The sequence below is a fragment of the Penicillium lagena genome, assembly GCF_028827675.1.
Source record: "Penicillium lagena strain IBT 129212 chromosome Unknown utg000001l_segment0_segment0, whole genome shotgun sequence".
In the NCBI taxonomy this organism is placed as follows: Eukaryota; Fungi; Ascomycota; class Eurotiomycetes; order Eurotiales; family Aspergillaceae; genus Penicillium; species Penicillium lagena.
Window position 1 is genome coordinate 4054399 of NW_026623222.1, and position 16690 is coordinate 4071088.

General features: G+C 52.7%; 6 protein-coding genes across 6 annotated transcripts; 4 read left to right on the forward strand and 2 right to left on the reverse strand.

The window, feature by feature from the left end:
* Window positions 1-296: 296 nt before the first annotated feature.
* Window positions 297-1437, forward strand: N7510_001781 (uncharacterized protein; the record flags this gene model as incomplete). Its single annotated transcript, XM_056973708.1, has 4 exons — window positions 297-516; window positions 572-864; window positions 974-1133; window positions 1181-1437. Coding segments are annotated over 4 exons (930 nt in total), but the record flags the coding sequence as incomplete, so codon positions are not given.
* Window positions 1438-2260: 823 nt separating this feature from the next.
* On the forward strand, window positions 2261-4130 carry N7510_001782 (uncharacterized protein; the record flags this gene model as incomplete). Its single annotated transcript, XM_056973709.1, has 4 exons — window positions 2261-2449; window positions 2504-2552; window positions 2630-2940; window positions 2994-4130. 4 exons carry the CDS (start codon window positions 2261-2263, stop codon window positions 4128-4130), a joined length of 1686 nt encoding a protein of 561 aa, XP_056838826.1.
* A 130-nt stretch (window positions 4131-4260) lies between these two features.
* N7510_001783 (NAD(P)-dependent alcohol dehydrogenase) lies at window positions 4261-5438 on the reverse strand (the record flags this gene model as incomplete). Its single annotated transcript, XM_056973710.1, has 2 exons — window positions 4261-5253; window positions 5310-5438. Coding segments are annotated over 2 exons (1122 nt in total), but the record flags the coding sequence as incomplete, so codon positions are not given.
* A 401-nt stretch (window positions 5439-5839) lies between these two features.
* N7510_001784 (CDC5/polo family serine/threonine-protein kinase) lies at window positions 5840-9393 on the reverse strand (the record flags this gene model as incomplete). The annotated part of the gene is made up of 4 exons (XM_056973711.1): window positions 5840-6415; window positions 6473-8537; window positions 8588-9030; window positions 9082-9393. The coding sequence occupies 4 exons, from the start codon at window positions 9391-9393 to the stop codon at window positions 5840-5842; spliced, it is 3396 nt and encodes a 1131-aa protein (XP_056838828.1).
* Window positions 9394-9892: 499 nt separating this feature from the next.
* Window positions 9893-11701, forward strand: N7510_001785 (OPA3 family protein; the record flags this gene model as incomplete). Its single annotated transcript, XM_056973712.1, has 4 exons — window positions 9893-9952; window positions 10006-10729; window positions 11075-11306; window positions 11359-11701. 4 exons carry the CDS (start codon window positions 9893-9895, stop codon window positions 11699-11701), a joined length of 1359 nt encoding a protein of 452 aa, XP_056838829.1.
* A 625-nt stretch (window positions 11702-12326) lies between these two features.
* N7510_001786 (class I myosin myoA) lies at window positions 12327-16430 on the forward strand (the record flags this gene model as incomplete). The annotated part of the gene is made up of 7 exons (XM_056973713.1): window positions 12327-12329; window positions 12389-12625; window positions 12702-12747; window positions 12805-14985; window positions 15035-15126; window positions 15183-15960; window positions 16012-16430. 7 exons carry the CDS (start codon window positions 12327-12329, stop codon window positions 16428-16430), a joined length of 3756 nt encoding a protein of 1251 aa, XP_056838830.1.
* Between the last annotated feature and the right edge of the window lie 260 nt (window positions 16431-16690).

Sequence of the window (16690 nt, forward strand, 5' to 3'; positions counted from 1 at the left end):
AGTATGGATCAGAAATCACCGTCCACAGGCTGCTTACAAATGGTTCCACCGCGGGGTTAATTTAACGATGGGTCAAATGCCATGGCATCTTCTTTGACAATCTGTATTCCAACCAAGTAACCCACCTCGCTAAAAGACTGCTTTCAAGTTGATCGATTCCAACCCTGACCTCCGTCCAGTTAGGTTAATGATAAATTATACGACAAAGCAAAGTACAGCAGCCAAATGACTAAAGTGTTTATGTGAGCAATACACTCCTCAGGAACTTCACGAAGCCTGTCTCTCAATCTACAGAGCTCACAACTCACAGCACCGGCGTGACCGGCTATATTGGTGGCGATATCCTGGCCACGCTAACTGCTAAACACCCGGAGTTCTCCTACTCAGTCCTTATCCGAAGTGCCGAGAAGGGAGACCAAGTCAAGGCCCAGTATCCAGCAATTCGTGTCGTCCACGGTGACCTTGATGATTCTGCCCTGCTGGAGCGCGAAAGTGCTTCAGCCGACATTGTACTGCGTGAGTATTGTTTGGACTCCAACATAGTGCTCGCCACTAATCACCCAGACAACAGACAATGCCGACGCTTCAGACCATGTGGGATCCGCCAAGGCCATTGCTGCTGGACTAGTTGCCGGACACACAAAAGAAAACCCAGGCTACTGGCTGCATACTGGTGGCACTGGCATCCTCACGTTTGAAGATTCCGACAAGGGCGAGTATGGAAACCCCAGTGACAAAGTTTACGACGACTGGGATGGAGTGGAAGAACTTCTCAATCTTCCAGACCATGCCTTCCATCGAAATGTGGACCAGCTCGTTTTGGATGCGGCAGCGAAATATGCAGACGTGCTCAAAGTAGCCCTGGTCTGCCCTCCGACAATCTACGGTTCGTCACTTTGCATCATCCGCGAGGAAAACATGGAAGACATGTGCTAAATTCAAATCAGGTAGAGGACGCGGTCCTGTTTCGCAGCGTGGCCGACAAGTCTACGAACTGGCCAATGTGACACTGCGGCTGAAAAAGGGCCCGATCATCGGCGCAGGCAAGTCCATTTGGAATAACGTCCATGTGCATGATCTGAGCGACGTATATGTTCTTCTCGTGGATGCTGCAATTGCAGGCCGGTCTGATAGTGGGCTTTGGGGTGCAAAGACTTATTATTTGACCGAAAACGGGGAGCATTGCTGGGGGAGCTGGCCCAGACTACGGCAGAGGTAGCTGCTAAACTGGGATACTTGCCCGAGGCTAAAGCGGAACCCATCGACCTGGAGAGCGCAAAGCAATATGCCGGCTTTGAGTCACTCAGTTGGGGTATGAATTCCCGCGGCCGTGCTCTGCGAGCAAGAAAAATTCTGGGATGGAAGCCTTACAGACCCAGCCTGGTGGAAGAACTACCGGAGATCCTTCGGAATGAGTGGCACCGGCTGCAAAAGTAGACAATGTGGGAAACTCGAAGTCAAAGGGCCGGTACGAATGTACAACATGCTGTTGTGCAGTTCTGGGACATGCATCGTCTTCGCAGATCTTAAAAAGTGCGGTGAGAACTGGGCATGCCCTGGATCTTATGCTCCAGAACAACAAATTAAAGCGACTTCTGTAGGTTTCTTGATAGTTCGTATCCGAATTTGCGTCAGACACAGTCTTAATCAGGGGACTAGGTCCAACACAGCCAAGGAACCTTCAATGGCATAGACACTGGAAATGATCTAGAAGCTGTTTTCGACAAAAAATTAGTGATTTCCAGACGGAGTTTAGAACCCGAGCCTCTACTCCACCCGATCGATTAATTCTAGGTGAACACGAATCATAGTCTCACCATATGCCATCTCAGGCGATCAGGCTCTCTCGTATCCAATCGGGCTGGGGCGATCAAGAAGCCGACCGGTAGCTTCCCGGTAGGAAGTTGGCCCGAATAGCGATTTATGGGAGCAATCGGCATGGAGTTGCGCCGACTCGGCGTTCTTATGTTCCAATTGGGCGGCTGAGCCCGTTTCTCAACTACAATCAGTAATTCTGACACCATAAACAAGCTCCTTCTATGGTATATCGCAGGGTTCTGTGTCCAAGATGGCGGATTATTTCGGCTTATTCAAAAATCTATGTGTTCGTGATGGATCATGCCGCGTGGAGCCACTTTGTGGGTATATATTTCGGGATCTCTGGAATGGCTACAATGAAATACTTCAGTAAAGCCTTTATTACATGAATATCTCTATAGTTCCTTGCTTTGTTTCCCTCATAGCACCCCTAAACTACAACATGCCAGTTACAGATCCTTCCAGCTATGAGCCCGAGAAAGAATCCCGAAATTCAGCATCCATCCAAGATGAGAAGAAGGCTGATGAGAAATTTGCTTTGGGGCGAAAAGGTGCTCTGGTTTTCTTCACCTTGTCTGTCCTCACGTTGATGGCCGCTCTTGATGGGACATCGATATCGGTTGCGCTTCCAGTAAGGACATCTCTCGCGACGGCTGACGCTTGATAACCAGCTAATGCCGTTCAGACCATTGCCACTGACCTAAATGGAACTGCCATCGAGGCATTCTGGAGTGGTACATCGTTCTTACTATGCTCGACTGGTGAATTCCCCTCTATTTATTAATGCTTCATTCCATTGACACCAAGACAGTATTCCAACCGAGCTTCGCCTCCCTCTCCAACATCTTCGGACGCCGACCTATGGTTCTAGTGGCAATCCTCTTCTTTTGTATCGGTGCTATTGTGTGTGCCATTGCAGATAATTTTACGTACATGCTGGTAGGCCGATCTGTGCAGGGTGTTGGTGGTGGAGGAATTATTGCCTTGAGTGAAATAGTCATGACAGATTTGGTTCCGCTACGGTATCGTGGGCAATATTTCGGCATCATGAGTGCAATGTGGAGCATTGGATCAGTCTCCGGACCCATCCTTGGTGGAGGATTTGCAGAGAATGTGTCCTGGGTACGTATACCACCATACTCATTGTGTCTCTAGAATCTAATCGGTCTCAACAGAGATGGATTTTCTACATCAACTTCCCATTCATTGCAGTCGGGGTTGTCTTTGTCCTTCTGTTCCTGAACCTCAATATTATCCCTAGCTCGCTTACCGAGAAGCTGCGCCGCATCGACTACGCCGGAACCGTTCTTTTCGTGGGTAGCTTGTCATCTTTCCTGATCCCTCTAACCTGGGGTGGCATTTCGTATGCCTGGGACTCATGGCGTACGCTGGTGCCACTGAGCGTGGGCATAGCCGGGCTCCTTCTCTTTGCATTCTACGAATACCGCTTCGCTTCCGATCCGATCATCCCGCCTGTGATATTCCAAAACCGCACAGCCACAGCCTCATTCATTGGCAGCGTATTACAAGGGCTCATCCTCTGGTGCGCGCTGTACTACATGCCTCTATACTATGAGGCCGTGAAGGAGTACAGTCCCATTCTGTCGGGCGTGGCTCTCTTCCCCGAAACATTTACTGTCGCTCCTAGCGGGTTGGTGATTGGTATCTTGATCACGGTCACAGGCCATTACCGGTGGGCCATCTGGCTCGGATGGGTTGTGTCTACCGCCGGTTTGGGGTTGCTGGTTCTTATCAAGACAACCACCAGCGTTCCAGGCTGGATCTTATTGAACATTGTACCCGGGCTGGGACTGGGAATCCTGTTCCCATCCCTGGGCTATGCCGTGCAGGCATCATCAACTCCAGAGAACTTGTCTATTGCCGTCGCCATGTTCAGTTTCTTCCGCGCCTTGGGCCAGGCTATCGGCGTCGCTGTTGGCGGTGTCGTCTTCCAGAACCGCATGCGGAGTAATCTCATGAAGTACACAACACTGGAATCCATGGCTGATGCCTATAGCAAAGATGCTGCGGGACTAGTTCAAGTCATCAAGGCCATGGCGGACGGTGCGACAAAGACGAATCTGAAGGAGGCGTACACGGACAGCCTGCGCACTGTGTGGATTGTCTGTTGTGGTATCTCTGGCGTGGCCTTGTTGTTTAGCTTGATGACGGAGCAGTACGACCTCGATCGTGCTTTAGAAACCACCCAGGGACTTCGGCAGGACAACGTTCCCACAGGGAAGGATGTGGAGAAGGATGCGGAGGCCAGGGTAAAAACCGTCTTCAAGGAGACAACTCCTTGGGCTTATTGATTGAGGTAACCTCACGACCGACTAATACTTAATGAGTGTTTAGAATGTACAGTTAAAGACTTGGGAGGGGTTCTCTAGGTTTGGTAACTCATTACACACATACGTCTCTTTCCCTATGAGCCACTCACTTATCCTCTTCATCAAATCCCGCTCCTCGGATCAAAGTCTTGATCCCCTCGCCTCTCTTGGTAGTTTCCCAAGCATCAACGACATTCTCAAATGGCATGACCTTGGTAATAAGCGGCTTCAAATCAATCCTTTTGGCCGAAACCATATCCAATCCCATCTTGAAGTCACCTGCTCCATATCGGAAGCAGCCCTTGACAGTGATTTCATGCTCCCCAACCAAAGAGATAGGAAAATTGACAACTCTCTTCCCCATCCCCGTCTGGATGTAATTGCCTCCAACTCTTAGCGCGTGGATAGCCGTCTGAATACAGGATTCTGCTCCCGTAGCCTCAATGGCAACATCAAACCCTAGGACATCTGCATCAGACAGGTCTGTGCTGCTATGCAAGGCACGCAACTGTTTTGCGTTCTCTTCTGGTGAGAGATCCTTGCTTGGGATATAGGTTGAGAAAGCCATCCGCCCATTCGGGATAAACTTCTGTGCGAAGTCCAATTTGTCACGACTCAAGTCCACGATCACGACCGAGCCAGCCCCGAACTCACGCGCCACTACCGCGCATAAAAGTCCTACCGTGCCTGAGCCAAAGACCAGAACCTTGTCGCCGGGATGAATGCCTACTTGGCGCACACTGTGCATAGCAACAGCCAATGGCTCCATCAGCACAGCTTCATCAAGGCCTAACGGCCTATCCGTTCCCGTGGGAATCTTGAAGCAACAATCCGCAGGCATCTTATAGTACTTTGACAGCGTGCCGTGTGTGTACGGTGGACTCGCGGCAAACTTCATCTTCGGACACAGGTTGTAGCGTCCTGCTTTGCAGATGTTACAAAGGCGACAGGCATACCCGGGCTCGATGGCGATTTTATCGCCCGGTTCCAGATTGGTAACCGCGGGTCCGACGGCGTGCACGATCCCCGAGGCTTCATGGCCCATTACTAGAGGGCGGTCCTGGGAGACATGGTATTTGATGCCACCGTGCGTCCAGAAATGGACCTTTCGGATGGGTTTAGATGGTGACGGGTATCTGGGTGGCTGGAGAGAACACTTACGTCGCTTCCACAGACTCCGACGTAGGCGATTCGGATAATAACATCATGTGGATCTTCGATCTTAGGAACTGGGCGGTCTTCGAACCTGGCATCACCTGGGCCGTATAGGAGACAAGATGGGTTCTGCATCGTAGATAGTGGTGGTCACGAGGATAAGATGAACTCGAGGGCTTTTAATAATCCCCAAGGTCTTTGAGTCCCGGTCGTCTGTCGCGGCCGAGTGGATCAACAGGAAAGCTATCACGCTGACACGCCCGGTCGGCTATCGTCCGCTACAACATGACGTGGGGGTACAGCCCCCCACATGAGGTGGAAGGGAGGGGGCGATAGTTATCCGTAGGGTGAACAGAAAGAAGGGGAAAACACAGTCAATGAATCAAGTAAACTAAGCATAAGAAACACCAAAAGGCCCAAATAAGTAGGTCAAAAGCTGTCAATTCCTTCCAAACGCCCAGTATCCAACACGCTCGGGTCGTAACATCATGAGGTGACACGGTAGGTACATCTTAAATTAGAAGCCTCGCTGTAAATCAGGCATCGCGGCCGAGAGGCATAGCTCGAAAGCGCTCCTTCAGCAGGTCCATCTCCTTCTCGTGATCCATCCCCGCACGCTTCTCATCATGGTCTTTGATGACAATGGAGCGATACTCCCCATCGCCATCCGGAGCACCAACGGTCACCCACACAAACTTGGTTCCATGGCCACCCGGTTGGGGGCGTTCTTGATTGCCTTGCCAGAACATCTCGGCTGGCTCGGAGGCAGAAGATCCTTTGGATGACGGACGACCTCCAAGACGGCCGTACTTGATCCACACTTTCAACACATCTTTGATGAAGCTGATCTTCTGCGTGAAAGAGTTGGCGTCAAGGATTTCACGGATCCTATCATCGATTGCGTTGACGGTTTCTCCCTGTGAGATGCTGATGAATGTCGCCGCCTCGTCGGAAGCAACAGCGCGAGTGTCGAAGCCTGAGGGGTGCATCTTGCCTTTGGCCGCGAAGTATCGGGCAGCAGACGGAGCCAGGTGGTAGAAGTCTATGTATGGCGATGAGCTGCGAGTGCGACCAGGAGAGATGACGAGTTTGGTATGGTCAGGGAAGTTGAACTAAAGAGACATGTCAGTGCGATGGAAATCAAAAAAGGAATTCAGATATCGTCTTACCTGGAAGGCGCCATCGCCAAACCCCCAGATCCCGACATTGCCCAGTCGCTGGTAGAACTTGATAAAGTGGCCACTGTTGAAGCTCGGCAGATCAGCGAGCGCGATCCCCTCATCGCCATGGCGACCAAGCGACCCGATCATGTATTTGCCGAATTGGTCGACCAGCTTTACGCGCTTCGTTTTCTCCGCGTCACACTTGGCCGCTTCAACTCCCGAGTTACTACGCTTCATTGCTTTCGGGTTCTTCACATCGAACACAGCTGGGGAGATCATGGCCCGTCTGATTCCACGGCATCCTAGCAGGTCATCGTCGTGGTTCTCGTAGAACTCGACCGGTGCACCGTCTCGAGGAATGAGTTGATCTGATTCAGAGTAGGGTAGCGGGTCTTCCTCTTTGCTTTCGCTGCGAGCTTTGCGACGAATGTGTCTCTCGCCATCTCGCACAACGACGCTAGTTGCCGGTTGACCGTTCTCGCCTTTGAAGACACACCCAACACTGCCATCGTCGAGGACGTATCCAATGCCATAGCGGTTGGTATAATCCACCCATTTGATAACATATGTATGGGGCTGCTTTCTGGACCCAGTCCGTCGCCGACCTGATGCGTGGTTGGCCAGATTGGAAAGCATCAGGCGTAGGTCCATGTTTACATCTGTCAATGAAGTACCAGGAAGCAGCTCGCAGAGATCCTCGGCGTGGAAGAGAGGGCTGAGACCCAGGCTGGAGCGGACTTTGCTGCCCGAGGAGGCTGTTTTGCTGTTGGACCGACTGATCCCGTTCGACTGAGAAGCGGATTTAGAGTTGTGGCTTGAAGAAGAGCCACCGTCACTGGGAGTGTTCTTCTGGTGCTCAAGTCTCGGCGCGATCGCTTTCATGTCCGTTCTAGATGTTGATCGCAAGGACGTTTGTCGCGCGAGTGGCTTCTTTTCTTCCGCCAGCTGTCGCTCTCGTGTTGAAATAGAGGGTTGTTGTGATGCCTGATTCGCAGCTTCCAGTCGTCGGGATTGTGAACGAGTTTTGCCAACTGTCAACGAGTTCGGGACACTGGTAGACTTGGCAAGCTGCCGAGCACCATTTTTGTCCGTATCGTGCTGTGAGAGTACATTCGAGGCAGAGACCATCCTGCGCGTGCGAATGGGACGCTCCGCAAATCCGCCAGACGGTGCCTCCTCGCGAGTAGCCACTTCAGGTTTGGCTTCTTTGGGGCCAGAATAAGTTCCACCAAATGACCCTGAAGGATCGCTGATACCAAAAGTCTTCTTAGTAGGTGTTCTACCAGTAGTAGCTTGTTGGCGCAGGGCTGCAGCATGGCTCTGCGGCTCCATTCTTCGCTGTTGAGCAGCAACAAGAGCCGCATTGGTACGGCAACTCACGGCGGTATTGGCTCGGACGGAGATACTATGTCGCGAGAGAGTGCTGCTATTGGCCATAGAGTCCTCATTGCGCAAGACTTTGCGAGAAGTCTCGATCAAACACCAATCTCCATCAACATCATGTGGCCAGCGGTAAACAAAGTTGTTGGGTAAAGGAACCAGTGGGCGTAGTCCTTTGGAGTCTTCAGCGTCGCATTCAGAGAATGCGGACTTGGAACAGTTCCTACCCACGGACTTTCGCGGTGTTCCATCTGGCTTGTATCCTACTCCGGCGAGAGTGTAGAATGCCGCTTTGCAAGAATGATACCGCTGGCTAGGATCATCGACCTGATAGACATAGGCACGAAGTTTTTCGTCAGAGTCCAGGCCGTAGCCACTGATCATGGAATCGCCTCGGGGTGATTGGTCCTTGAGCCAGACGGGCTTGCTGGTGCGGCATGCAGGGTCCAATTGGCGAGGAATGCAACCGTCATACATGTTGAAGAATGGGTGCTCGACAATGTCATCAGGATCAGGGCGTTGCTCGTCGACAAGATTCAGGCAAGCGGCGACCAAATCTTTCGCTTCGTCGGGGATATAGTTGTTGTGGTCGGATTCTTTGGGCCAGACATAGGCCAAACTCCGCACTTTCTTGTAGATTTCTTCCTGGGTCTTGGATTGGAAAGGTGGGTATCCAGTAAGCATGGCAAAACTAGAAGGAAGTCAGTAAGCTGGAAAGGATGAATAGACAGACATCTTTACCATATCACACCTAATGACCAGATATCGACTTTCTGAGTATGTCCGCCCTTGCTCTTGTCAAGGACTTCAGGCGCAATGTAGTTCGGGGTTCCACACAAGGTATTTCGTCGCTTGGCATCCTTGTCTGACAGGATCATGGCGGCAAGCCCAAAGTCTCCAACTTTGATATTCATGTTGTGGTCGAGGAACAGGTTCCCCATCTTCAAGTCACGATGTGCGACGAATCTTTTGTGAAGGTATTTGACCGCGGCGCAAAGCTGAATCATAAACCGTCGGACTTCTGGTAGGCTCAAGCAGCGCCTCTTGCGGACCATCTCCATGACTGAACCATTGGGGCATAGCTCCAACACGACATATGTACTTTGCTCAAAAGCGAATGCGCGGTAGAACTGGACAATATAGGGGTGTCGCATCTTGGAATGAATTTGGAGCTCGGTGCGGAACTGCGCAAGGTTATCAGATAAATCCAGAGGACAGTTGGGACGAAAACATACCTTTTCCTCCATTTTTTTCTGCGGCATTTTGGACTTGACCACTTTCAATGCGAACACTCGAGAATTGCGCGCCAGTGTCCCTTCATAGCAAACCGCGAAGCCACCTTTCCCTAGAAAGCCGCCTATTGAGTAGCTCTCCCCACCATCCTCCGGTTCGGGGACTGTAGGTGGTGGCGGATCGGCATGATTTTTTGAAGCCGAGGTAGGTTTCTGGGCGGCGCTCGCAGCGGGGTGTTTTTCGATTCCCTTTCGATCCATCACTGATTTTGGTCTGATCAGTTGGTTGGTGGTGCGCGGTGAAAGGGCCTCCATGCTGGTCTGGGCGGTCTTATGTCCAGAGTCGAATTAGTTGGTGTAATCGTCGGGAGCGCACGATGCGAAATCTCAGGGCGAAGGTCAAGCATAAAGGTCGTCAAAGAACAAATATTAGGAATAGCGCGAAAGGGTATCAAGTTGCAGCAATATTGGTATCCCTGCAGGGATCGAACTGTCAGTATCCGAGAAACATCGGCAACCCGAAGAGTGGGGAGGATGAAGTATCGGTAGACTCACCAGAATACAAAGCGCTAATAAAGAAAACAAAACTGTACATTAGCTCCCAAATCGAATAACCAAAAGCGCCTCGACTGAGGAGTGACAAGTGGGGAGAGAAGGAAGAGTGAAGGAGCTCGGGTCAATAGTCTGTTTATCGATTCCCAATGCGGCAGTCAAGTAAACAGAGCGGCTCCCATTGCTGATGTCAGCAAGATTATCACGTGCGCCGTCCCATGAGTCAAGCCGGCGTGTTGTTCCTCCCCTTCGCAACCCAACCATGTCTTTGACGCTTAAATTATCCTCGTTGGCAATTCGCACTTTCTCGAAGCCGATTGCAGTAAGCTTGTCTTTTCTCCAGTCCCGTTGCTGCTCTCCTGACCCGCATGGCAGACCCAAATCAAAGCTCAGGCTCGCGAGCATGAACGATTCCGCCGTTTATGCGTCTCAATGGCGCAGGCCCTCCATCGATTCGACATGCGCCTCCGACTAGGCACGTTACGGGATGATACAGCCGCACAAAAACTGGCCAACGCCGAAAAGGAGGTCCGAAAACACAAGTCCACCCACCCTACCGTCAAAACGCAGGCCGAGACGAAGGCTGAAGAGGAGGCGGACGTAAAAGCAAAGGCGGCGGCCGAGGAAGCAGCGAAACCGCGCAAATATCACATTCGACCCCTGTCCGAGTCCAAAGCCATCGAGTCTGGCGCCAACTTCATCAGCGAGACATTCCTCTTCCTCGTTGCGGGTGGATTGATCGTCTTTGAGTCGTGGCGATCGCGCCGGAAGGAGAGCAATCGGAGAGAAGGCGTGGAGGATCGGCTGAACGAGCTGGAGGAGTCTGAGAAGGCGGCCCGAGAGGCGCTGGTTGCATTGGAGAAGGAGCTCCTTCAGCTCAGAGCCAAGCATGGAGATCTTCCCAAGTCAACACACCGGATCCTGCCTCGGCAAATATGGGATGTGGAAGAACAGACCGACGAGCCACCCGTTGAGGAGGACTGGTTCTCTCGCATCACCTCATACTTCTCCTTTGGCCAGGGTGAGAAAAGTCCGGCGCCTGAGCCTGCTCCAGCGGCACCCTCGACCGACTCGAAGTCTCCTTCAGTGTCTTCCAAGAGTGCGTGAATAGCACAGCAGTCCTGCATTATAGATGGCGTTTTGTTGTTCTATGGGATACCCTTTCTGTTGTTTGTTACCTTGGCTATACACCACTCCCCTCTGTCCCCGTGACTCCATAGACCTGTACATACTCTCTCTCCCCCCATTCTCTCTCATCTCCCAATCAACCATTTCCGTCCACAATGACATCCATCGCTCAATTTAGGGGAACGTATTCATCATGTCTTCGAAATCACCTGGTATGGAGTACTCTCGGTCCGATACTGGCCTCAGAGTCGATGGACGAGTGTACATGCGACATATCCTTGACTTCCCTGGCTTGCAGCTAACGTATCAGGTTAAGCGAAATCCAAGACTACATGGGATCTTCGATTCCACCTCATCCACCCATCTACCACGGCCAGACTCGATGTTCTGCTTGTGTCATCAGCCTGTCTCGCATCCCTGAGAGAATCAACCCTCGCCCGGATCGGCACGTTCATCTCTAAAACCACTGTCCCCGCCGCAGTGATCGTCTTCTTGTTCCCAGAAGATTGCGACTATTCGGTGGATGGCTTCTTGACTCTACAATTACAGTAGGCAATGCGCTCTATCATGAGGTTGTCTAGGGACCTAATATCGCATCAGTCTGGCACAGTATCTGCCCACGGTTATTCCATTGATTCCTGTTCACAATTCCTCGCAGCTGGTGGAGTGCATCAGGGCATACATGGAGAGCATGATGACCTCCCGCTCGCTGCCTCTGCCGAATGTCGACGCGCTTGCCGTCCTGCCTTCGATGGCCCATAACCACTTTCGCGCCGACGAGCCCAACACCGACGGCATCTGGAATATCTTGTTCCCCTCCCTTCGCAGCCTCAGTCAGGCGGCCAGGACTGAACAGGGCATGGCTCTCCTCGACGCGTACTTCGGGGCAGAGGGGGCTAATGAGATTGCGGATTTTCTGTATCGGGACCAGGAGATGGCATGAACCGAAACGGTTTCATGATTGAAGACATAGGCAGTTATATATATCTACGAATGGGTTAGCTCGAAGTAACTACCACACCTCGTCCAAGTCTCAATATATCATGATTGATGATGAGAGGAGACTTGGCAGATATCAGGCACCCGCGAGTATGACCAGAGTTTTCACCATCCGCAAGGGCGTCTGAGTGCATCTGTACCATGACGTCGGTGATGCTATTTACAGTAGTTGGGCACCAGCCACAATCCCATGGCCGGCATGCTGACATTTTCCCAAACCCTGATTATCAGGCAGAAAGAATAAAATGTGGACTTTACTTCGTGATCCAGATAAGTCAGCAAAAGGGCAAGGACGGTAGTTCGGCACTTGATATCATTCGCCCCTGAACCCGATAGTGTGGCGCAGTTGTGTTTGTATCTTTTGTCTGGGATGCGTAAGGCCCAGCGTCACTGGCCGTTATTCCGCCTTCCTCGCTCTCCATCTGCGCTTCTTCTCCCTCACCCTGACACTCGTTCTGTGACTCTCCGAGGAGGCCTGTTGCGATCTCCTTGTCATACCACACGCTCCTCCATCCTCGTCCCCCGTTGATCGCGCAGATTGACTGGGACATCCCCCGGGTTGACACACAATGGTGAGCGCACCCCCTCCAGGCAACAAGCACACTCCGCTGACTCCGACCTCGCAATCTAGGGTCAATCACGACGCCCCGTTGGTGGGGAAAAGAAGAGTCGCGGCTTTGGGCGCTCCAAAGCGGTCGCCGACGTGGGCGACGGGCGGCAAGCAGGCAAGGCGCAGGTCAAGAAGGCCACTTTCGAGAGCACCAAGAAGAAGGAGATCGGCGTGTCGGACCTGACACTGCTGAGCAAGATCTCCAATGAGGCTATCAACGACAACCTCAAGTTGCGCTTCGAGCATGACGAGATCTATGTAAGGGATCCCTCTCGCTGGCGCGGACTGCGGGGCAGCGCGCGGGCAAGAGCGTAGGCTAACAGTGTCATTCCAGACCTACATTGGACATGTCTTGGTCTCTGTGAATCCGTTCCGCGATCGTAAGTAGGCTGTGTTTCTTTACCTGCACTTTCAGCACTGACAGCCCTGCCACATAGTGGGTATTTACACCGACAACGTCCTCCAGTCCTACCGAGGCAAGAATCGCCTGGAAACCCCACCTCATGTCTTCGCCGTCGCCGAATCTGCGTACTACAACATGAAATCCTACAAGGACAACCAGTGTGTGATCATCTCTGGGGAGTCGGGTGCCGGGAAGACCGAGGCGGCCAAGCGCATCATGCAATATATTGCTAGTGTGTCTGGGGGCAGCGATTCGTCAATCCAGCAGACCAAGGACATGGTGCTGGCCACAAATCCTTTGCTGGAGTCGTTCGGCAATGCCAAGACACTGCGCAACAACAACTCGTCACGGTTCGGCAAGTACCTGGAGTTGGAGTTCAACGTCAACGGCGAGCCTGTCGGAGCGCACATCACAAACTACCTACTCGAGAAGTCGAGAGTGGTGGGACAGATTACGAACGAGCGAAACTTCCATATCTTCTACCAACTCACCAAGGGAGCCCCGCAGAAGTACCGTGACAGCTTCGGCGTGCAGCAACCCCAATCGTATCTTTACACGAGCCGCTCGAAGTGCTTCGATGTGTCCGGTATCGACGATGTCGCGGATTTCAAGGATACGCTGGATGCGATGCGGATTATTGGAATGAGTGAGGCTGAGCAGGACAACGTATTCCGCATGCTGGCCGCTATCCTGTGGATCGGAAATATCCAGTTCACCGAGGACGATTCCAGCAACGCCTCGATTACCGACCAGTCGACGGTCGATTTCGTCGCGTATCTGATGGAAGTCGACTCGGCCGAAGTGAACAAGGCATTGACCGTTCGCCTGATGGAGACCTCACGAGGCGGACGCCGCGGTTCTGTTTATGAGGTGCCGCTGAACACGGTGCAGGCGGTGGCGGTTCGAGATGCCCTGGCCAAGGCAATCTACTTTAACCTTTTCGACTGGATCGTCGAGCGCGTCAATCAATCTCTGGCTGCGCGGGGGGCCATTTCGAACTCGATTGGTATTCTGGATATCTACGGGTTCGAGATCTTTGAGAAGAACTCTTTTGAGCAGCTCTGCATTAACTATGTCAATGAGAAGCTACAGCAAATCTTCATCCAGTTGACCCTCAAGGCAGAGCAGGATGAGTACGCTCGCGAACAGATCAAGTGGACTCCGATCAAGTACTTCGATAACAAAGTGGTGTGTTCGTTGATCGAAGATAAGCGCCCTCCTGGCGTTTTCGCGGCTTTGAACGATGCCTGCGCAACGGCACACGCGGATTCCGGTGCGGCGGATCAGACCTTTGTGGGTCGACTCAACTTCCTCTCGCAGAACCCGAACTTTGAGGGTCGCCAAGGTCAATTCATCATCAAACATTATGCCGGAGACGTGAGCTACGCCATTGAGGGCATGACGGACAAGAACAAGGATCAGTTGTTGAAGGACCTGCTCAACCTGGCGGGATCTAGCAGCAACCAGTTTGTCCACTCGCTCTTCCCCAACCAGGTGAACCAGGATGACAAGCGGCGTCCGCCTACTGCAGGCGACAAAATCAAGGCATCTGCCAATGATCTCGTGACCACCCTGATGAAGGCGCAGCCATCATACATCCGTACGATCAAGCCGAACGATAACAAGGCCCCCAAGGAGTACAATGTCGGCAACGTGCTGCACCAGATCAAGTATCTGGGTCTGCAAGAGAACGTGCGTATTCGCCGTGCCGGCTTTGCTTACCGTCAGACATTCGACAAGTTTGTTGAGCGGTTCTATCTGCTGTCACCCAAGACCTCGTACGCCGGTGATTACACATGGACGGGCGACTCGGAATCTGGTGCGAAGCAGATCTTGAAGGACACCAGCATCCCTCCGGAGGAATACCAGATGGGTATTTCCAAGGTATTCGTCAAGACCCCCGAGACTCTGTTCGCGCTGGAGGCCATGCGGGACCGTTACTGGCACAACATGGCCATTCGTATCCAGCGCGCCTGGCGCAACTACCTCCGCTATCGCATCGAATGTGCCACTCGCATCCAGCGTTTTTGGCGTCGTATGACTGGCGGACTTGAGTTTATCAAGGTCCGTGACCAAGGACACCAGGTGCTTCAGGGCCGTAAGGAACGTCGAAGAATGAGTCTCCTGGGCTCGCGTCGTTTCCTGGGTGATTATCTTGGTGTGGCGGACAAGGGTGGTCCTGGCGAGATGATCCGTAATGGTGCAGGCATCAGCGGTAAGTTTTGGTTTTAGCCATCTTTTGAGACCCTACTGACTCGGAACAGGTGCGGATCCTGTGCTCTTCTCTTGCCGTGGCGAGGTGCTGGTCTCCAAATTCGGCCGATCCAGCAAGCCTATGCCTCGCATTCTTGTTCTGGTTAGTTAGAAGGAACCTCCCCTTTTTGAGATAAATTTCGTTGACCACTTCATTAGACCAGCAAAAATGTTTATATCGTGGCACAGAGCATTGTCAACAACCAGCTTCAAATCTCGTCGGAACGGACGATTCCCATTGGTGCTATCAAAGCCGTCAGCACCTCGAACCTCAAGGATGACTGGTTTTCGCTTGTTGTCGGTGCCCAGGAACCGGATCCGCTGCTCACCTGTGTTTTCAAGACGGAGTTTTTCACCCATCTGACCAACGCACTGCGCGGATCCCTCAATCTGAAGATTGGAGAAAGCATCGAATACAACAAGAAGCCCGGGAAACTGGCAACTGTCAAGGCTGTCAAAGATCCAGCCGCTGGAAACCACGACACCTACAAGAGCAGCACGATCCATACTGGGCCAGGCGAGCCTCCTAACTCGGTGTCGAAACCCACTCCCCGACCGAAGCAGGTTGCCGCCCGACCCGTCACCAAGGGAAGGTTGCTTCGGCCCGGTGGTCCTGGTGGTGGTCAGGGCAAATTGTCCTCCGCTGCTGCATCGAGACCTACTCCTGCTGCCCAGCCTTTGCCCCGGGCCACTCCTCAACCGGCCGCGCAGCCGAGAGTAGTTCCCCAGCCAGCTGTGCCTGCCGTCGCGATCGCACATACTCGAAACGATTCTGCGAGCTCAACGAGGGCGCCACCGCCGCCTCCGCCTTCCGCACCTCCTCCGGCCTCGAAGAAGCCCACTGCCAAGGCGTTGTACGACTTTAGTAGCGACCGTTCCAATGAGCTGACCATTCACACGGGAGAGATTGTGCAGATCGTGTCCAAGGAGGGCAATGGTATGTTTTGTACTCGTTCATTATGGTGTCCAACAACTAACATATAACCAGGATGGTGGCTGTGCATGAACATGACAACCTCCACGCAGGGCTGGGCCCCAGAGGCCTACCTCGAGGAGCAGGTTGCTGCCACTCCTCGAGCTGCCCCTCCTCCCCCTCCAGCAGCGCCCCGACCGACACCCAGCCCTGTGCCGAACGGCACTGGAGCCGCTACGGTCGCAGCTGCTAAGAAGCCCGCGCCGCCAGCTCCTCCCATGAAGCGGCCCAACATGGCTGGTCGCAAGCCGGCACCCTCGCCTGCACTCCGCGACAGTACTGCGAGCATGAACTCGGCCGACTCTTCTGGTGCGAGCGGACGCGGCACACCCAGCAGCGCATCCAACGCCAGTCTCGCCGGTGGCTTGGCCGAGGCACTGCGGGCGCGCCAGAGTGCGATGCAGGGAAAGCAAGAGGATGAAGATGATTGGTAGGCAGTGGTGGGGGTTTATACTGGATTGTTTGCGCTTAGCGTTGTCTGCCTCTTCTTTTTTCTTTCTTTATTTCTGATTTGTCCATACTGTTGTGTGACTATGGCATGTGGATTCGGGTTGTTGATGGACCAAGCCAAGGGGGATATTTGCATACTCTTATTCCGTGGTGGGGTTTATCGTGGGCAGATGATACAGTAGATGGAGATGAAGTCGAGTTCAATGTATACTGGTTACAAAGTGGATTGCATTTGAGTCAGTAA